The sequence below is a fragment of the Pongo abelii genome, chromosome 9 (assembly GCF_028885655.2).
Source record: "Pongo abelii isolate AG06213 chromosome 9, NHGRI_mPonAbe1-v2.0_pri, whole genome shotgun sequence".
NCBI lineage: Eukaryota > Metazoa > Chordata > Mammalia > Primates > Hominidae > Pongo > Pongo abelii.
In genome coordinates this window covers 11984852-12003313 of record NC_071994.2, presented here as the reverse complement: position 1 = coordinate 12003313, position 18462 = coordinate 11984852, and the positions used below count along the sequence as shown (strand labels likewise).

Genomic DNA, 18462 nt, shown 5'->3' with positions numbered 1-18462 from the left:
GGGGAGCTGTTTCCCCTCCAGGCCCTCGGTTCCCCAGCCGCGGGCAGGCGCGCGCGGAGGACGACGGAATTCCTCCCGCTTCCTCCCGCCCCCTGGCGTCCCCGGGCCAATCGCCGCCGGTGCTTTTATCGCGCAGCCGCAGTGGAGTCCAAGACGGGCAAGGCTGGCTGCGGCTCAAGTGCCTCGTAGCACGGAAGCGTGTGTGCGCCGGTCTTTCTGTACTTTCAGCTGGGGGGTTCTGCGCAGCCGCCCGGAGCTCCCCGATGCCATGCCCCTCCCACCACCCTTACTTCCGTCTGACTTCCAAGTGCTGTGGCGTCTTAGAGGTCGCTAATCTCTTTTCCCTATTGTCTGTGCTTGCAGCAGTAATGACAAAAAAAAGTCAGAAGAGAATGTGTTGCAACACGGAAGCCTACTAGCAATTGTTTTTCTGGCTAGGAAGCAAAACGGCTCCCGAGAACGAAAAAATACTGTAATTCGGACCCTCCTTTTTTCTCAACGCCTCAACTTCTACCCAGCAACAGAGGCCCTTGACCTCGCCCTTTTTCTCTTATTGGACAACTTGAATCGTCATTTGCCGTTCCGATTGGTCATCCGTGATCGTCCGGATTTTTCCAATTGGCGAAGTTGCCAGGGGTTTGTTTTTTTTTTTTTTTTCTTCCAGGTTGGTCCGCTGAGGAGGCGGGGTCGTATCTGCGGGATTATTTTTCCGGAGCCTCTTCTGATTGGGTGGTGTGGCGTAATGCGCGCGACCCTTCAAGATACTAAACTGTACGCATATTTGACCCTTTCCTCTCCTTGCTCCTGCTGGTAAATCGAAGCCCAGGAGACTTCCAGGCTTGGGCATCTGCAGAGGGCGAGGAACTGGTCGCGGCACCGGGTGGGCTTGCAGCTGTGACGCTTATGTGGACACCTCAGTCTCGCTAGTGGTTCACCTCGGCTTCCCAGTTTATTTACTGACGTCAACAAATAAATGTTGAATAAGGAAGAAGAGTTAGAATTGCTTCAAGCCCCTGGAGTTTTAGCACTAGTCCCGCCCACTCCGTTCTACTTCCAGGTCGGGGAGGGGGCGGGTCCAATAGAAAGGCGGAAGCCAGTGTCCCCGGCGTTCTCACGCCCGCAACAATTCCTGAGTAGGGCCTTGCTTGAGTTCTTCGGAAAGTCTCCTCACCTCCACATCGCCTCTTTAGGAAGTCACTTAATGTTTGGCTTCGTTATTCCCACATCCCCTTCCTAACTACTTGCCTGCACTTCTTGAGAAAAAGACTGCAGAAAGGAGAGGTGGGGCTGTGAGTAGAAACAAGCAAACCGCAGGTCCCTGTTGGGGGATCCTCCAGGAAGAAGGGTAATTTTCTGCCTCCTTAAATTGGCTGCTACAGTCAGTTATTTTGCTCCCAACCCCAGAGCTTCATTTGCTCCTTCACTTCCCAGTTCCGCAAGAACCGTGGGCGACAGTTATGGAGAAGCGTCTGCAGGAGGCTCAGCTGTACAAGGAGGAAGGGAACCAGCGCTACCGGGAAGGGAAGTACCGAGATGCTGTGAGTAGGTACCATCGAGCTCTGCTTCAGCTGCGGGGTCTAGATCCGAGTCTGCCCTCTCCGTTACCTAATCTCGGACCTCAGGGCCCGGCCCTCACGCCTGAACAAGAAAACATACTGCATACCACCCAGACAGACTGCTATAACAATCTAGCTGGTAAGAACGGGGCTAAAGGGTGGCTAGAGAGCATTAAGACAGGAACATGAACATCTGTGAACATTGGGGGAAAAAAACGCTTTTTTTTTTTTTTTTTTACTGTCATCCAGTTATTCTGCCATGAATAGGAATAATCTGCCAATCTGTGCGGCTGTAATTAAGTTGCCATAGAGGAGGGCTTTTCAGACTTCACCTGGGAGAGTTTGTTAAAACACAAATTCCTCGGCCCCATCCCCAGAGATTCGGATGGGTCTGACGTGGGGCCTACCAGTTTGCGTTTCTTTATTATTTTATTTTATTTTATTTTATTTATTTTTTGAGATGGAGTCTCGCTCTGTCTCCCAGGCTGGAGTGCACTGGCGCGGTCTGGGCTCACTGCAGCCTCCCCGTCCCGGGTTCAAGCAATTCTCCTGTCTTAGCCTGCCCAGTAGCCGGGACTACAGGCGCTCGCCAGCCACTATGCCCAGCTAATTTTTTTTTTTTTGAGACGGAGTTTCGCTCTTGTTGCCCAGGCTGGAGTGCAGTGGCGTGATTTCGGCTCACTGCAACCTCTGCCTCCCGAGTTCAAGCGATTCTCCTTCCTCAGCTTCCTGAGTAGCTGGGATTACAGGCATGCGCCACCACGCCCGGCTAATTTTTGTATTTTTAGTAGAGATGGGGTTTCATAATATTGGTCAGGCTGGTCTTGAACTCCTGACCTCAGGTAATCCACACGCCTCCACCTTCCAAGGTGCTGGGATTACATGCGTGAGCCACCGCACCCAGCCCCAGTTTGCATTTCTAACAGCCTTCTGGGTATTGCTGATAGCTTTAGGTAATTTTGCATGCTATAGGGAAAAACTATTCTTAAGGTCAGGCCATTGTTTATTTAAGGGACATTTAATATTTGTGAAACACGTTCATTTCTTTAGCTGGTAGTTTAGATCCCTTATATTTAGTGGGTCGTATAGCTTTTCCTCATTTTTCTTTTTCTTTTTCTTTTTTTGAGAAGAGCTTCGCTCTTGTCGCCCAAGCTGGGGTGCAGTGGCACGATCTCGGCTCACTGCAACCTCCTCCTCCCGGGTTCAAGTGATTCTCCTGCCTGAGCCTCTGAAGTAGCTGGGATACAGGCGCCTGCCACCACGCCCGGCTAATTTTTTGTATTTTTAGTAGGAACGGGGTTTCACCATGTTAGCCAGGCTAGTCTGAATTCCTGACCTCAGGTGATTCGCCCGCCTCGGCCTCGCAAAGTGCTGGGATTACAGGCATGAGCCACTGCACCCGGCCCAGTAATTTTTATTTATTGAGTGCCTATAACATGTTGGGCAGTCATTTATAGATATCTGCCATCTTCACAAAACTGCAAGGATTATCACCATTTTACAGATAAGGAAATCAGATCCTGTCACTGCCTGAAACACCCCATTGGCATCTCATCACACTTAGGAGAAAATCCAAACTCACCTCGAGGTCCCAGAACCAACTAGCTCTTTTATTTTTTTTGAGACTGAATTTTGCTCTTGTTGCCCAGGCTGGAGTGCAATGGCACGATCTTGGCTCACCGCAACCTCCGCCTCCCGGGTTCAAGCAATTCTCCTTCCTCAGACTCCCAAGTAGCTGGGATTACAGGCATGTGGCACCATGTATTTTGTATTTTTAGTAGAGATGGGATTTCTCCATGTTGGTCAGACTGGTCTCAAACTCCCAGCCTCAGGTGATCCACCCACCTCGGCCTCCCAAAGTGCTGGGATTACAGGCGTGAGCCACCACGCCTGGCCTTATTTTTTATTTTATTTATTAATTATTTTTTTTCAGACGGTGTCTCACTCTGTTGCTCAGGCTGGACTGCAGTGGCGTGATCTCGGCTCACTGCAACCTCTGCCTTCCAGGTTCAAGCGATTCTCCTGCCTCAGCCTTCCAAGTAGCTGGAATCACAGGCATCTGCCACCATGCCTGGCTAATTTTGGTATTTTTAGTAGAGACGGGGTTTTGCCATGTTGGCCAAGCTGGTCTCGAGCTCCTGACCTCAGGTGATCCGCCCACCTCGGCCTCCCAAAGTGCTGGGATTATGGGTGTCAGCCACCATGCCCTTCCCGAACTGGCCCTTTTATACACTTAATGTTCAAAGTACATTTCCACCTTCACGCTTTGTAGGCTGTTTTTCCAGCTAGAATGCCCTGTACATTGAATGACACTTATCCAGATTTGGACTCAAAAGTTGATTCCTTAGAGAAGCCTTCTGTAGCTGGTGCAGTGGCTCACGCCTGTAATCCCAACACCTTGGTAGGCCAAGGAGTTCAAGACCAGCCTGGGAAACGTGGCGCAACCCGGTCTCTACAAAAAATACAAAAATTAGCCCGGCATGGTTGTGCTTCTCGGTAGTCCCAGCTATTCTGGAGACTGAGGTGGGCCAATGTCTTGAGCATGGGAGGCCGGGGCTGCAGTGAGCCAAGATTGGGCCACTGCCCTCCAGCCTGGGCGACAGAGCAAGTAAGACTGTGTCCCCCCATTCCTCCTACCAAAAAGCCTTGCATAAGCAAACAGCACTCTGACTTCATTCATTCTCTGTCCCAGCGTAGTTTTATTTTTCTTAAAGCACTTTTTTTTTTTTTTGAGACAGAGTCTTGCTCTGTCACCCAGGCTGGAGTGCAGTGGCGTGATCTCACCGCAAGCTCCGCCTCCTGAGTTCATGCCATTCTGCCCCAACCTCCCGAATAGCTGGGACTACAGGCGCCCGCCACTACGCCCAGCTTATTTTTTTTTGGTATTTTTAGTAGAGACGGGGTCTCACCTTGTTAGCCAGGATGGTCTCGATCTCCTGACCTAGTGATCCTCCCTCCTTGGCCTCCCAAAGTGCTGGGATTACAGGTGTGAGCCACTGCACCTGGCCAGCACTTTTTTTCTTTTTTGAGACCAAGTCTCACTCTGTCGCCCAGACTGGCGTCAGTGGCACAATTCTGGCTCACTGCAAGCTCCGCCTCCCGGGTTCACACCATTCCCCTGCCTCAGCCTCCCGAGCAGCTGGGACTACAGGCGCCCGCCACCACGCCTGGCTAATTTTTTGTATTTTTAGTAGAGACGGGGTTTCACCGTGTTAGCCAGGATGGTCTCGATCTCCTCACCTCGTGATCCGTCTGCCTCAGCCTCCCAAAGTGCTGGCATTACAGGCGTGAGCCACTGCGTCCAGCCTCTTAAAGCACTTGAAAAATTAATTTACTTGGGCTGAGCACGGTGGCTCATGCCTGTAATCCCAGCACTTTGGGAGGCCGAGGTGGGCGGATTACCTGAGGTCAGGAGTTCAAGACCAGCCTGACCAACATGGAGAAACCCATCTCCACTAAAAATACAAAAAAATTAGCCAGGTGTGGTGGGGCATGCCTGTAATCGCATCTACTTGGGAGGTTGAGGCAGGATAATTGCTTGAACCTGGGAGGCAGAGGTTGCGGTGAACCGAGATCACGCCATTGCACTCCAGCCTGGGCAACAAGAGCAAAACTCCGTCTCAAAAAAAACAATTAATTTACTTGGGCCAGGTGCGGTGGCTCACGCCTGTAATCCCAGCCCTTTGGGAGCCCATGACAGGCAGATCATGAGGTCAGGAGATGGAGACCATCCTGGCTGATATAGTGAAATTCCATCTCTACTAAAAATATTTTAAAAATTAGCTGGGCATGGTGGCGGGTGCCTGTAGTCCCAGCTACTTGGGAAGATGAGGCAAGAGAATCGCTTGAACCTGGGAGGCGGAGGTTGCAGTCAGCCAAGATCGTACCAGTGTGCTCCAGCCTGTGCAACAGAGGGAGACTCCGTCTAAAAACAAACAAACAAAAAAATTCATATACTTGTTTCTTGTGTATTCCTCCACTTTTTTTTTTGAGACAGAGTCTCACTCTGTCACCCAGGATGGAGTGCAGTGGCGTGATCTCGGCTCACTGCAACCTCTGCCTTCCGGGTTCAAGCGATTCTCCTGCCTCAGCCTTCCGAGTAGCTGGGATTACAGGCGCCCACCACCAAACCCGGCTAATTTTTTTGTATTTTTAATAGAGATGGGGTTTCACCATGTTGGCCAGGCTGGTTTTGAACTCCTGACCTCAAGTGATCAGCCTGCCTCAGCCTCCCAAAGTACTAGGATTACAGGCATGAGCCACTGCACCTGGCCTCAACCTCTTTAATCATCAAGATGACTGCCTTGCTCCTCTCATGCTCTGCTTCTAGCTCAGTGACTGGCACATGGTCAATGCACAAGAACTGGTTGTTGAATTAATGAGCAAGGGTGATAGATTGGTTGACCTCTGAGGAAATAGCTAAGTATAAACTCCAGCCTGGGCAACAGAGGGAGACTCCGTCTAAAAACAAACAAACAAAGAAATTCATTTACTTGTTTCTTGTGTATTCCTCCACTTTTTGTTTTTTTTTTTTGACCACTTGGTGGGGATGTTGTAGAAGGGATACAGACATCAGCACAGGCCCTTTAATGTGCTCATCAGTGCTGATTCTTGGTCTTTCTCAGCACCATGATTTAATAATACTATGTTTAATTCCCACAGTTGTGAAATAGGGAGTGTGTTTCCCTTCTTAGTCGTAAAAAGGCAGAACATTGACCTGAATTGCCTGAATTGACTCCTCCGCAGGTTTGTATTTCAAGGTCTCATTAAGTCATCCAAGAGAATAGTGAAGTTATATACTGTATTGTTATTGAGAATGATGATTTTGGAGTTAGAGAACATTCAAATTTCATATTCATTCCACCTAGAACCTGTAAGATCTTGGACAAGTTACTTCTCTGAGTCTTGATTTCTTCATCCACTAAATGAAGATAGTAACACCTATTTAATAGTGTAGATGCGAAGATTAAACAAGACAGTTTATATCAAGCACATAGCACAGTGCTTGCCATTTCCTGACAATTAATGGCAACCATTATTAACAAAGCTGCAGTATAAGAACTGTGGTGAAATGGGGGATTCAGGACATAGAGCCTTAGGTAGAAGAGATACAATGAAGGTTTGTTTTTTAAAAAATTATAATTTATCTAATTTTTTTTTTTTTAAGATGGAGTCTTGCTCCATAGCCCAGGCTGGAGTGCAGTGGTACAATCTCGGCTCACTGCATATCTAATTTTATATAAAAAATTAATGGGTCCGGGCACGGTGGCTCATGCCTGTAATCCCAGCACTTTGGGAGGCAGAGGCAGGTGGATCACAAGGTCAGGAGTTTGAGACCAGCTTGACCAACATGGTGAAACCCCATCTGAACTAAAAAGACAAAAATTAGCCAGGCATGGTGGTGAGCGCCTATAACCTCAGTTACTCAGGAGGCTGAGGCAGCAGAATCACTTGAACCTGGGAGGCAGAGGTTGCGATGAGCCAAGATCACGCTACTACACTCTAGCCTGCGTGACAGAGCAAGACCTCCATCTCAAAAAAAAAAATAATAATAATGGGGGGCTGGGCAGGGTGGCTCACGTCTATAATCCCAGTACTTTGGGAGGCTGAGGCGAGCGAATCACCTGAGGTCAGGAGTTCAAGGCAAGCCTGGCCAACATGGTGAAAACCCATCTCTACAAAAATACAAAAATTAGCTGGGCATGGTGGTGTGTGCCTGTAATCCCAGCTACTTGGGAAGCTGAGGCAGGAGAATCACTTGAACCCAGGAGGCGGAGGTTGCCGTGAGCTGAGATCGCGCCATTGCACTCCAGCCTGGGCGACAGAGCGAGACTCCGTCTCAAAAAAAAATAGGGTCTCAGCTGGGCATAGTGGCTCATGCCTATAATCCCGGTACTTTGGGAGGCCAAGGTGGGCAGATCACTTGAGGTCAGGAGTTTGAGAACAGCCTGGCCAACATGGTGAAACCCCATCTCTACTAAAAACACAAAAATTTGCTGGACATGGTGGCACATGTCTGTAATCCCAGCTACTTGGGAGGCCGAGGCAGAAGAATTTGTTGAACCTGGAGGTTGCAGTGAGCCAAGATCATGCCACTGCACTCCAACCTGGCTGATGAGTGAGACTCTGTCTTAAAAAAATAATAATAAAGAATACATTTGTTATTCGGAATACACTTCTTATAACACTGCAGTGAATACCCTGCCAAAAAAAAGGGACAGGGGAGGGTGTCACTATGTTGCCCAGGCTGGTCTTGAACTCCTGGGCTCAAGCGAATCTCCTACCTCAGCCTCCCAAAGTGCTAGGATTGCAGCATGAGCCACCATGCTCAGCTGAGTTTTAAATAAATTTTAAAGTATGTTTTTACCAGCTTTATAGCCAAGCCTAACTCGGTACTAAATGTGTAGCAGAAAATCAGTAAATATTGAAGTAGATTACAAGATATGTGAGTTTTTTGTTGTGTTTTGTTTTGAGACGAAGTTTCGCTCTTGTTCCCCAGGCTAGAGTGCAATGGCACAATCTCAGCTCACCGAAACCTCTGTCTCCCAGGTCCAAGCAATTGTCCTGCCTCACCCTCCCAAGTAGCTGGGATTACAGGCATGCACCACCACACCTGGCTAATTTTTATTTTCAGTAGAGACAGGGTTTCTCCATGTTGTCAGGCTGATCTCGAACTCCTGACCTCAGGTGATCCACCCGCCTCGGCCTCCCAAAGTGCTGGGATTACAGGCATGAGCCACTGCACCTGGCCGATATGTGAAGCTTTTATTCACTGCTGCATCCCCAGAGTGTAGAAGAGTGTCTGGCATATGGGAGACACTTTAGCATTTGTTGACTGAATGTTGTTGTTACCACCCTGTTCGGTACTGTCTTGAGCTGGCCAGTGGAACCTGGTGTAACGAGCCCCTCCTCCCTCTTCTCTCTTTTCATTTGGCCCATTAGCCTGTCTCCTTCAGATGGAGCCCGTGAACTACGAACGAGTGAGAGAATATAGTCAGAAAGTCCTGGAACGACAGCCTGATAATGCCAAGGCCTTGTATCGGGCCGGAGTGGCCTTTTTCCATCTGCAGGACTATGACCAGGCCCGCCACTACCTCCTGGCTGCCGTGAATAGGCAGCCTAAAGGTAAGCGAGAAGGGCTTTGAAATGGTAAAGACAAAATTGTCTTGCTGGGGCGGATCTGTGGAAAGGGGGTTTTATTTTACTTTGCCAATGTATTATTTTCAATAAGTAATACATTCACATGATTGGGAATTCAAACTGAAAAAGTATACGATGAACAGACCTTTTTCCACTCTTGTGTTCTTGTCTCCACAGAAAAGCAGTATTATTAGTTTCATGTGTAGGGGGTTGATGCTTAATCAGGCATACACAATATATATGTTGATATGTCTGTTTCATATATATATGTATGCCTATTTTAATATATAAATATATATCAATGTGCTTTTATTTATAAATATACATAAATATATATATAAAATAGGCAGGCCGGGTGGGGTGGCTCACATCTGTTATCTCAGCACTTTGGGAGACCAAAGTGGGTGGATCACCTGAGGTCGGGAGTTCGAGACCAGCCTGACCAACATGGAGAAACTCTATCTCTACTAAAAATACAAAATTAGCCAGGCATGGTGGCGCATGCCTGTAGTCCCAGCTACTTGGGAGGCTGAGGCAGGAGAATTGCTTGAACCCAGGAGGCGGAGGTTGCGGTGAGCCAAGATCCTGGGCAACAAGAACAAGACTCTGTCTTTAAAAAAAAAAAAAAAAAAAAAGTGTTGTTTTTCTGGGCTGGGTACGGTGGCTTACACCTGTAATCGCAGCACTTTGGGAGGCCAAGGCGGGCAGATCACCTGAGGTCAGGATTTCAAGACCAGCCTGGCCAACATGGCGGAACCCATCTCTACTAAAAAAAATAAAAATACAAAAATTAGCTGAGTGTGGCCGGGCGCAGTGGCTCACACCTGTAATGCCAGCACTTTGGGAGGCCGAGGCAGGCGGATTACGAGGCCAGGAGATCGAGATCATCCTGGCTAACATGGTGAAACTCCGTCTCTATTAAAAATACAAAAAATTAGCCAGGCGTGGTGGTGAGGGCCTGTAGTCTCAGGTACTCGGGAGGCTGAGGCAGGAGAATGGTGTGAACCTGGGAGGCGGAGCTTGCAGTGAGCTGAGATCCAGCCAATGCATTCCAGCCTCGGGGACAGAGGGCGGCTCCGTCTCAGAAAAAAAGAAAAAAAAAAAAAAAATGGGCGTGATGGCAGGCCCCTGTAATCCCAGCTACTTAGGAGGCTGATGCAGGGAGAATCGCTTGAACCCAGGAGGCAGAGGTTTTGGTGAGCCGAGATTGTGCCAACCGCACTCTAGCCTGGGCGACAGAGCCAGACTCCATCCCAAAAGAAAAAACAGTGTTTTTCAAGTTCCTTTCCTGGTCTTTAAGAGTGATTGGAGGCTAGGCATGGTGGCTCATGCCTATAATCCCAGCACTTTGGGAGGCCAAGGTGGGCAAATCATGTGAGGCCAGGAGTTCGAGACCATCCTAGCTAACATGATTAAACCCCCTTTCTAGTAAAAATACAAAAAATTAGCTGGGCGTGGTGGCGGGCGCCTGTAATCCCAGCTACTCGGGAGGCTGAGGCAGGAGAATAGCGTGAACCCGGGAGGCAGAGCTTGCAGTGAGCCAAGATCGCGCCACTGCACTCTAGCCTGGGAGACAGAGGGAGACTCCATCTCAAAAACAGAACAAAACAAAACAAAAAAACAGTGATTGGAATAGGATGTGTGAATGCCAACAAATACACTTGATAATTCTCATTCTGCCAGTTCTCCAAATGGGGTCTGGCCTTTGGTTTAGCTATCATTTTTATCTTTTAGCTCAGCTAACCCCAGGTATGACCTAGAAAAAGGGCAGTCCTGCTGAGAGAGAATTTGGGACTTACTTTGTTTCCAAGGCAAAAAGGATATTGCGAAGCAGATGAGAGACTCATTTCTGTGTTGGTTGGTTGAGCACTGAAAATTGTCTCCCTTTTGCATTCTGGCTTACAATAGCCACTGGATGCTAGTAGCAGTCACCAAATGTATAGCAGTGCAGTAAAATCTCATCTAAATGAATGAGAACGCCATTATGAATTCATAAAGATATAAAATATAAGCCATTTGTTCATGTTTCTCACCATCAAATACATAAATTAACTGCCACCTATATGAATAGTATTTTTAGAGGCTCTATTTTAATGATAATTGCTTCATCGCTCTTGCTTTCATTATGAAATTAGCAACCAGTGTCCAGGCGTGGTGGCTCACACCTGTAATCCCAGCACTTTGGGAGGCCAAGGCGGGTGGATCACGAGGTCAGGAGTTCCAGACCAGCCTGGCCAACATGGTGAAACCCCATCTCTACTAAAAATACAAAAATTAGCTGAGCATGGTGGTGCATGCCTGTAATGTCAGCTACTCAGGAGGCTGAGGCATGAGAATTGCTTGAACCTGGGAGGCGGAGCTTGCAGTAAGTGGAGATCCCATGCTATTGCACTCCAGCCTGAGTGACAGAGCGAGACTCTGTCTCATAAATAAATAAATAAATAAATAAAAATTAGCAGCCAGGACGGAGATTGTTTTTTTCAATTCCAAATGTTGTTAATTAATGAGATTTACTATTGCATAGAATGGTTGCGATATATTCAGATCTTGGAGAGATTTTAAAATGGGAGCATGTTGACATTCTCTCCTGCCACAAGGTATGATTATGGTCTTAACTGACTCTAACTGTTTCTAATTGCTTCTCCATCATCTTCCAAGATGCCAACGTCCGGCGGTACCTCCAGCTGACACAGTCAGAACTCAGCAGCTACCATAGAAAAGAGAAGCAGCTCTACCTGGGCATGTTTGGTTAACAAAGAAGAAAGATGCTCCTCCAGTTGAACTTAGGTGGACCATTAAACATGCATGAAGGAGAAACCTGAGCCTCAGCAAGAGAAATTAACCCTATACCTCTGACCCAGATGGATTTTTGTTCCTAGTTCTGCACAAACTTCACTACTTAGACAGTCTGAGTCTTTTTCTGTCTATCCATCTGTTTATTTCTATACCTTTCAATACATGTTATTGTTGCAGATATTTGGCTTGAGAAATATAATCAGAAAACATACATCACCTGTGGGTGGAATTAATCATATCTCTGGTATAGATTTTTCATGACAGTGTTGTTAGATGTACTTATATACAGAGGCGACGGCTTGCAGAGAATGACATAGTAAGGATAGGCAGAAAGAAGTGTCTTCCTTTAGTTTTTCAGAAGCCCAAACCAAAGTGGGAAATATGGCCTGGCGCTCTAGCTCATGCCTGTAATCCCAGCACATTGGGAGGCTGAGGACTGCGGATCACCTGAGGTCAGGAGTTCAAGACCAGCCTGGCCAACATGGTAAAACCCTGTCTCTACTAAAAATACAAAAATTAGCCTGGCAAGATGACGCACGCCTGTGGTCCCAGGTACTGGAAACTAGACAATTATAAATGGGCCACGCTGGGCATGGTGGCTCACGCCTGTAATCCCAGCACTTGGAAGGCAGAGGTGGACAGATAGCTTGAGTCCAGGAGTTCGAGACCAGCCTGGGGAACACAGTGAAACCCTGTCTCTATAAAAGATGCAAGGATGGCCGGGCGCAGTGGCTCAGGCCTGTAATCCCAGCACTTTGGGAGGCTGAGGCGGGTAGATCACAAGGTCAGGAGGTTGAGACCATCCTGGCTAACACAGTGGTCTCTACTAAAAATACAAAAAATTAGCCGGGCGTGGTGGCGGGCACCTGTAGTCCCAGCTACTCGGGAGGCTGAGGCAGGAGAATGGTGTGAACCCAAGAGGCGGAGCTTGCAGTGAGCCGTGATCGCGCCACTGCACTCCAGCCTGGGCAACAGAGCGAGACTCCATCTCAAAAGAAAAAAAAAAAAAAAAGATGCAAAGATTAGCTGGGCCTGGTGATGGTCACCTGTAGTCCCAGCTATTCTGGAGGCTGAGATGGGAGGATTGCTTGAATCTGGAGGGCAGAGGTTGTAGTGAGCCAAGATCCAGACACAGCACTCCAGCCTGGGTGACAGAGTGACATGTCTCAATAAATAAATAAGCCCAAATATACTAAAGTAACTTTTTGTTTTTTGAGACAGAGTCTCACTCTGTTGCCCAGGCTGGAGTGCAGTGGTGCCATCTTGGCTTACTGCAACCTCTGCCTCCCAGGTTCAAGCGATTCTCGTGTCTGAGCCACCCAAGCAGGTGGGATTACAGGCACGTGCCACCACGCCCGGCTAATCTTTTTGTATTTCGTTTTTAGTAGAGACATGGTTTTGCCATGTTGGCCAGGCTGCTCTTGAACTCCTGGCCTCAAGTGATCCACCCACTCGGGTCCCCAAAGTGCTGGGATTACAGGTGTGAGCCACTATGCCCGGCCAAAAGTAACCATTTTGTTTAATTTTTTAATTTTTCTTTTAATTTTAAGTTCCAGGATCCCTGTGCAGGATATGCAGGTTTGTTACATAGGGAAACGTGTGCCACGGTGGTTTGCTGCACCTATCAACCCATCACCTCGGTGTTAAGTCCAGCATGCATTAGCTATTTTTCCTCATGCTCTCCCACCCCCCGCCACAGCCCCCGTTAAATTAATTTCTTATTCACCTTAATATTCCACACACATTCAGATTCCTTATCCCCTACAAAAATATTTGCTATTTTGTCCTTGCTATTTCTCATACTTAGATCATTAATACACTATATTTATTTTTTCATTAAACTATTTTAAAACCTTTGGAGTAAAGCATTTAAGTATTTATTTAATAAACCCTTCAGACCTCATGCCAAAGAAAACACCTAAGTGAACATTTTAAATTTTAATAGGTGCATATCTATAGTATCCTCATTTCTCTAAAAAAAAAAAAAATAATAAGACCATCCTGGCTAACACAGTGAAACCCCGTCTCTACTAAAAATACAAAAAAAAAAAACAATTAGCCGGGCTTGGTGGCACGTGCCTGTAGTCCCAGCTACTCCGGAGGCTGAGGCAGGAGAATGGTGTGAACTCAGGAGGTGGAGCTTGCAGTGAGCCAAGATCACGCCACTGCACTCCAGCCTGGGTGACAGAGAGAGACTCCGTCTCAAAAAAAAAAGATTATCACATCTTCTAAAAAACATACATACTAGCCAGGTATGGTGGCTCAAGCCTGTAATCCCAACGCATTGGGAGTCTGAGGCGGGTGGATCACTTGAGGTCCGGAGTTCAAGACCAGCCTGGCCAACATGGCGAAACCCCATCTCTACTAAGAATACAAAAATTAGCCAGGAGTGATGGCAGGTGCCTGTCATCCCAACTGCTGGGGAGGCTGAGGCGGGAGGATCACTTGAACCTAGGAGGCGGAGGTTGTGGTGATCTGAGATTGCACCACTGCACTCCAGCCTGCGGCAGTGAGACTGTCTCAAAAAAAAAAGAAATATACATAATAGAGCAAAATAAAAACAAATCTGTCCTTTACCTGTCATCTCATATTTTGCAAGGGCTGAGGTCCTCACAGAGAAGAGAAACAGGCTGGGCGCGGTGGCTCATGCTTGTAATCCCAGCACTTTGGGAGGCTGGATCACCTGAGGTCAGGAGTTTGAGAACAGCCTGGTCAACATGGTGAAACCCCATCTCTACTAAAAATAGAAAAAATTAACCAGGTGTGGTGGCGCGCACCCTGTAACTCCAGCTATTCAGGAGGCTGAGACAGGAGAATCGCTTGAAACACAGGAGGCGGAGGTTGCAGTAAGCAGAGATCACATGCCACTGCACTCCAGCCTGGGCAACAAGATAAAACTCCATCTCAAAAAACAAAACAAAAATGAGGAAGGGCATTTCTTGCTTAGTGCCTTTTAAACACCTGATAGAACTCTCTGGAAGCTGTGTTGGATATGGGTGCAAGTTGCAGTATGGTGCAGTCCTGGCTCAGTAGGAGGCTCCATCAACCAGGAGCCCCTTTGTTATTCTGTTTCTGTTTTTTCATGGTGGATAATGTCTATGATGTTGTGGGTACTACATAGATGAGACTATATATAGCACAGCCTCTACCTTTATAAGTGGTGGCAATAAGCATGTGATTAACCGTCATATAACCACAGAGCAAACAGATTTCAGGGAAAAAAAAACATATACTTTAGTCCTTTATCAATAACACCCCCTTTCTCAATGGGCTAGACTCCTCTTTGTTCTTCCCTATACCTTTAAAGAACACAACCATCAGCTTACAAGAAAAACTTTTCCTAAGTCCAAGGATAGGAGAGGCGCAGTGGCTCACCCCTGCAATCCCAGCAATTTGGGAGGCCAAGGTGGGTGGATCACCTGAGGTCAGGGGTTCGAGACCAGCCTGACGGACATAATGAAACCCCATCTCTACTTAAAAAAAAATACAAAATTAGCCAGGTGTAGTGGCATGTGCCTGTAATCCCAGCTACTCAGGAGGCTGAGGCAGGAGAATCATTTGAGCCCAGGAGGTAGAGGTTGCAGTGAGCCAAGGTCATGCCATTACACTCCAGCCTGGTCAACCAGAGCAAAACTCTGTCTCAATCAATCAATCAATCAATCAATCAAGTCCAAGGACAGAACAAACAAAAGTAAAATACCTTATTCCTCTTCTAAGCTTCTTAAATTGCTAGGCCTAGGTTTATTGACAAAATATTGTCATGATTGCATGTTTTATTTGCTTTACAATGGTTTCGTGTTCTCATTTTCTTTTTATTTCAAACACTTGATGTTACAGTAAGCTATCTTCTGCATCAATGAGGAAAAAATAAAACTGGTATTTAAAAATGCATTTTAGAAATTTGTTGCACTGGTCGGGCATGGTGGCTCACGCCTGTAATCCCAGCACTTTGGGAGGCTGAGGTGGGTGGATCACAAGGTCAGGAGATCGAGACCATCCTAGCTAACACGGTGAAACCCCATCTCGGCTAAAAATACAAAAAATTAGCCGGGCGTGGTGGTAGGCACCTGTAGTCCCAGCTATTCAGGAGGCTGAGGCAGGAGAATGGCGTGAACCCGGGAGGCAGAGCTTGCAGTGAGCCAAGATCGCGCCACTGCACTCCAGCCTGGGCTACAGAGCAAGACTCCGTCTCAAAAAACAAAACAAAACAAAAAAAATTTGTTGCACTAATCCTTTCATTAGTGCTGCTAAGAGATAGCACAGGGTCAGGCTTACATTTGCGTTTTTATTGAGAAGCCCAGCTCCTAATGGAAATCTTAATGAACAGGGAAATGACAAAGGCAGTCTGAGGCAGGTCTTGAGGACGTCCTCAAGGTCCTGAGGGAACCAGCCAGAGAGTGCCTCAATCTCTGTATTCCGAAGTTTGTGGAAGGAGAGGCTGCACACTTTATCAGTCCTTGTTTCCACAGAGGATTTGAAGATTTTGAATGAAGAAAAAGCATTCATGGTGAATGTGAAGGATTATACACCTTGGCACATGAGGGACAGTGTTTCCCAAACTCATACCCACCACCTTCACAATGTTGCCAAAACCACTCACTACCTGTACTAATTAATATATATGGATGTGTGTAGAAATATATATATATATATATATAAAATTATTATTTTTTTTTGACAGTCTGGCTCTGTCACCCAGGCTGGAGTGCAGTGGCACAATCTTGGCTCACTGCAACTTCCACATCCCAAGTTCAAGCAATTCTGCCTCAGCATTCCAAGTAGCTGGGATTACAGGCATGCGCCACCATGCCTGGCTAAATTTTTTTTGTATTTTTAGTAGATACGGGGTTTCACCATGTTGGTCAGGCTGGTTTCAAACTCCTGACCTCAGGTGATCCACCCACCTCGGCCTCCTAAATTGCTGGGATTATAGGCGTGAGCCACGGAGCCCAGTGTATTTTTTTTTTTTGAGACGGAGTCGCACTCTGTTGCCAGGCTAGAGTGCAGTGGTACGATCTTGGCTCACTGCAACCTCTGCCTCCTGGGTTCAAGCGATTCTCCTGTGTCAGCCTCCCAAGTAGCTGGGACTATAGGCACCCACCACCATGCCCAGCTAATTTTTGTCTTTAGTAGAGATGGGGTTTCACCATCTTGGCCAGGATAGTCTGGATCTCTTGACCTCGTGATCTGCCCACCTCAGCCTCCCAAAGTGCTGGGATTACAGGCGTGAGCCACCACTCCCGGCCTATTTTTTTTTTTTTTTTTTTTTTTTTTAGAGACAGGGTCTTGCTCTGTAGCCCAGACTGGAGTGCAGTGGTGTGATCATAGCCTTGAACTCCTGGGCTCAAGGGATCCTCCTGCATCAACCTCTTGAGTAGCTGGGATTACAGCTTGAAGCACCTCGCCTGGCCCTAAATAAAAATTTTTAAAGGAACCTTTGGACAGAGGAATATGTTAAATGAAACTATGGGGATGTAAGCAGCAAACTCCAGACCCTTAAACCGTAAAACAACCCCAGCTTCTTCAACAAATAAATTGCAAGGAAAAAGGGAAGGGAAACCTAGTAAAACTTAAGGCCAGGTTCAGTGGCGCAAGCCAATGATCCGAGAACTTTGGGAGGCTGAAGGGGGCAGATCTTTTGAGCCCAGGAGTTTGAGACCAATGTGGGCAACATGGCAAAACCCTCTATCTACAAAAGATAGAAAAATTAGCTGGGACTAGGGTGCATGCCTGTAATCCCAGATATTCAAGAGGCTAAGGTGGGAGGATCACTTGAGCCCAAAAGGTTGAGGTTGCAGTGAGCTAAAATTGTGCCACTGCACTGAAGCCTGGGCAACAGAGTGAGATCCTGTCTCAAAAAGAAAAAGACAGTTAAGAGACATCAATCAAATAAATGCATGACACTGCTTTGGATTCTCATTGGGAAAAAGAGAAACTTGATTAAGAATTATTGTTGGGGCCGGGCGCGTGGCTCACACCTGTAATCCCAGCACTTTGGGAGGCCGAGGCGGGCTGATCACAAGGTCAGGGGATCGAAGACCACAGTGAAACCCCGTCTGTACTAAAAATACAAAAAGAAAAATTAGCCGGGTGCGGTGGCGGGCGCCTGTAGTCCCAGCTACTTGGGAGGCTGAGGCAGGAGAATGGCGTGAACCCAGGAGGCAGAGCTTGCAGTGAGCCGAGACCGCACCACTGCACTCCAGCCTAGGCAGCAGAGCGAGACTCCATCTCAAAAAAAAAAAAAAAAAATTATTGTCGGAGCCGGGTGCGGTGGCTCATGCCAGTAATCCCAGCACTTTGGGAGGCCAAGGCAGGCAGATTCTGCGGTCAAGAGATCAAAACCATCCTGGCTAACACGGTGTAACCCCGACTCTACTGAAAATACAGAATTAGCAGGATGTGTTGGCGGATGCCTGTAATTCCAGCTACTCAGGAGACTGAGGCAGGAGAATCGCTTGAACCCAGGAGGTGGAGGTTGCAGTGAGCCGAGATGGCGCAACTGCGCTCCAGCCTGGGCAAGAGCAAAACTCTTATCTCAAAAAAAAAACAAAGGCCGGGCACGTTGGCTCACGCCTGTAATCCCAGCACTTTGGGAGGTCAAGGCGGGTGGATCACGAGGTCAGAAGATCGAGACCGTCCTGGCTAACACAGTGAAACCCCATTTCTACTAAAAATACATAAGAAATTAGCCAGGCGTGGTGGCGGGCGCCTGTAGTTCCAGCTACTCGGGAGGCTGAGGCAGGAGAATGGTGTGAACCCGGGAGGCGGAGCTTGCAGTGAGCCAGAATCGCGCCACTGACTCCAGCCTGGCCAACAGAGTGAGACTCTGTTTCAAAAAAAAAAAAAAAAGAATTATTGTCAATTTTCTTGAGTGTGATAATAGTATTTAGTCTGCTGAAATTGCTTGCTGATGAAATTGCAGAGGGCACTGTACAGCACTTCATATCACTTGACCCAATACACAAAAAAA

The 18462-nt window shown here is 47.4% G+C and overlaps 1 protein-coding gene across 2 annotated transcripts; it reads left to right on the top strand.

Moving 5' to 3' along the window:
- The first annotated feature begins 138 nt into the window (after nucleotides 1-138).
- On the top strand, nucleotides 139-11708 carry TTC9C (tetratricopeptide repeat domain 9C). 2 transcript variants are annotated; one of them, XM_009246237.4, is made up of 4 exons: nucleotides 139-1345; nucleotides 1432-1695; nucleotides 8499-8681; nucleotides 11355-11708. In XM_009246237.4, the coding sequence occupies exons 2-4, from the start codon at nucleotides 1458-1460 to the stop codon at nucleotides 11447-11449; spliced, it is 516 nt and encodes a 171-aa protein (XP_009244512.1). In that variant the 5' UTR covers nucleotides 139-1345; nucleotides 1432-1457; the 3' UTR covers nucleotides 11450-11708. The 2 variants fall into 2 exon arrangements, with proteins under 2 accessions (XP_009244512.1, XP_024111707.1); XM_024255939.3 differs by lacking the exons at nucleotides 139-1345; nucleotides 1432-1695 and adding an exon at nucleotides 6123-6302.
- Nucleotides 11709-18462: the final 6754 nt, after the last annotated feature.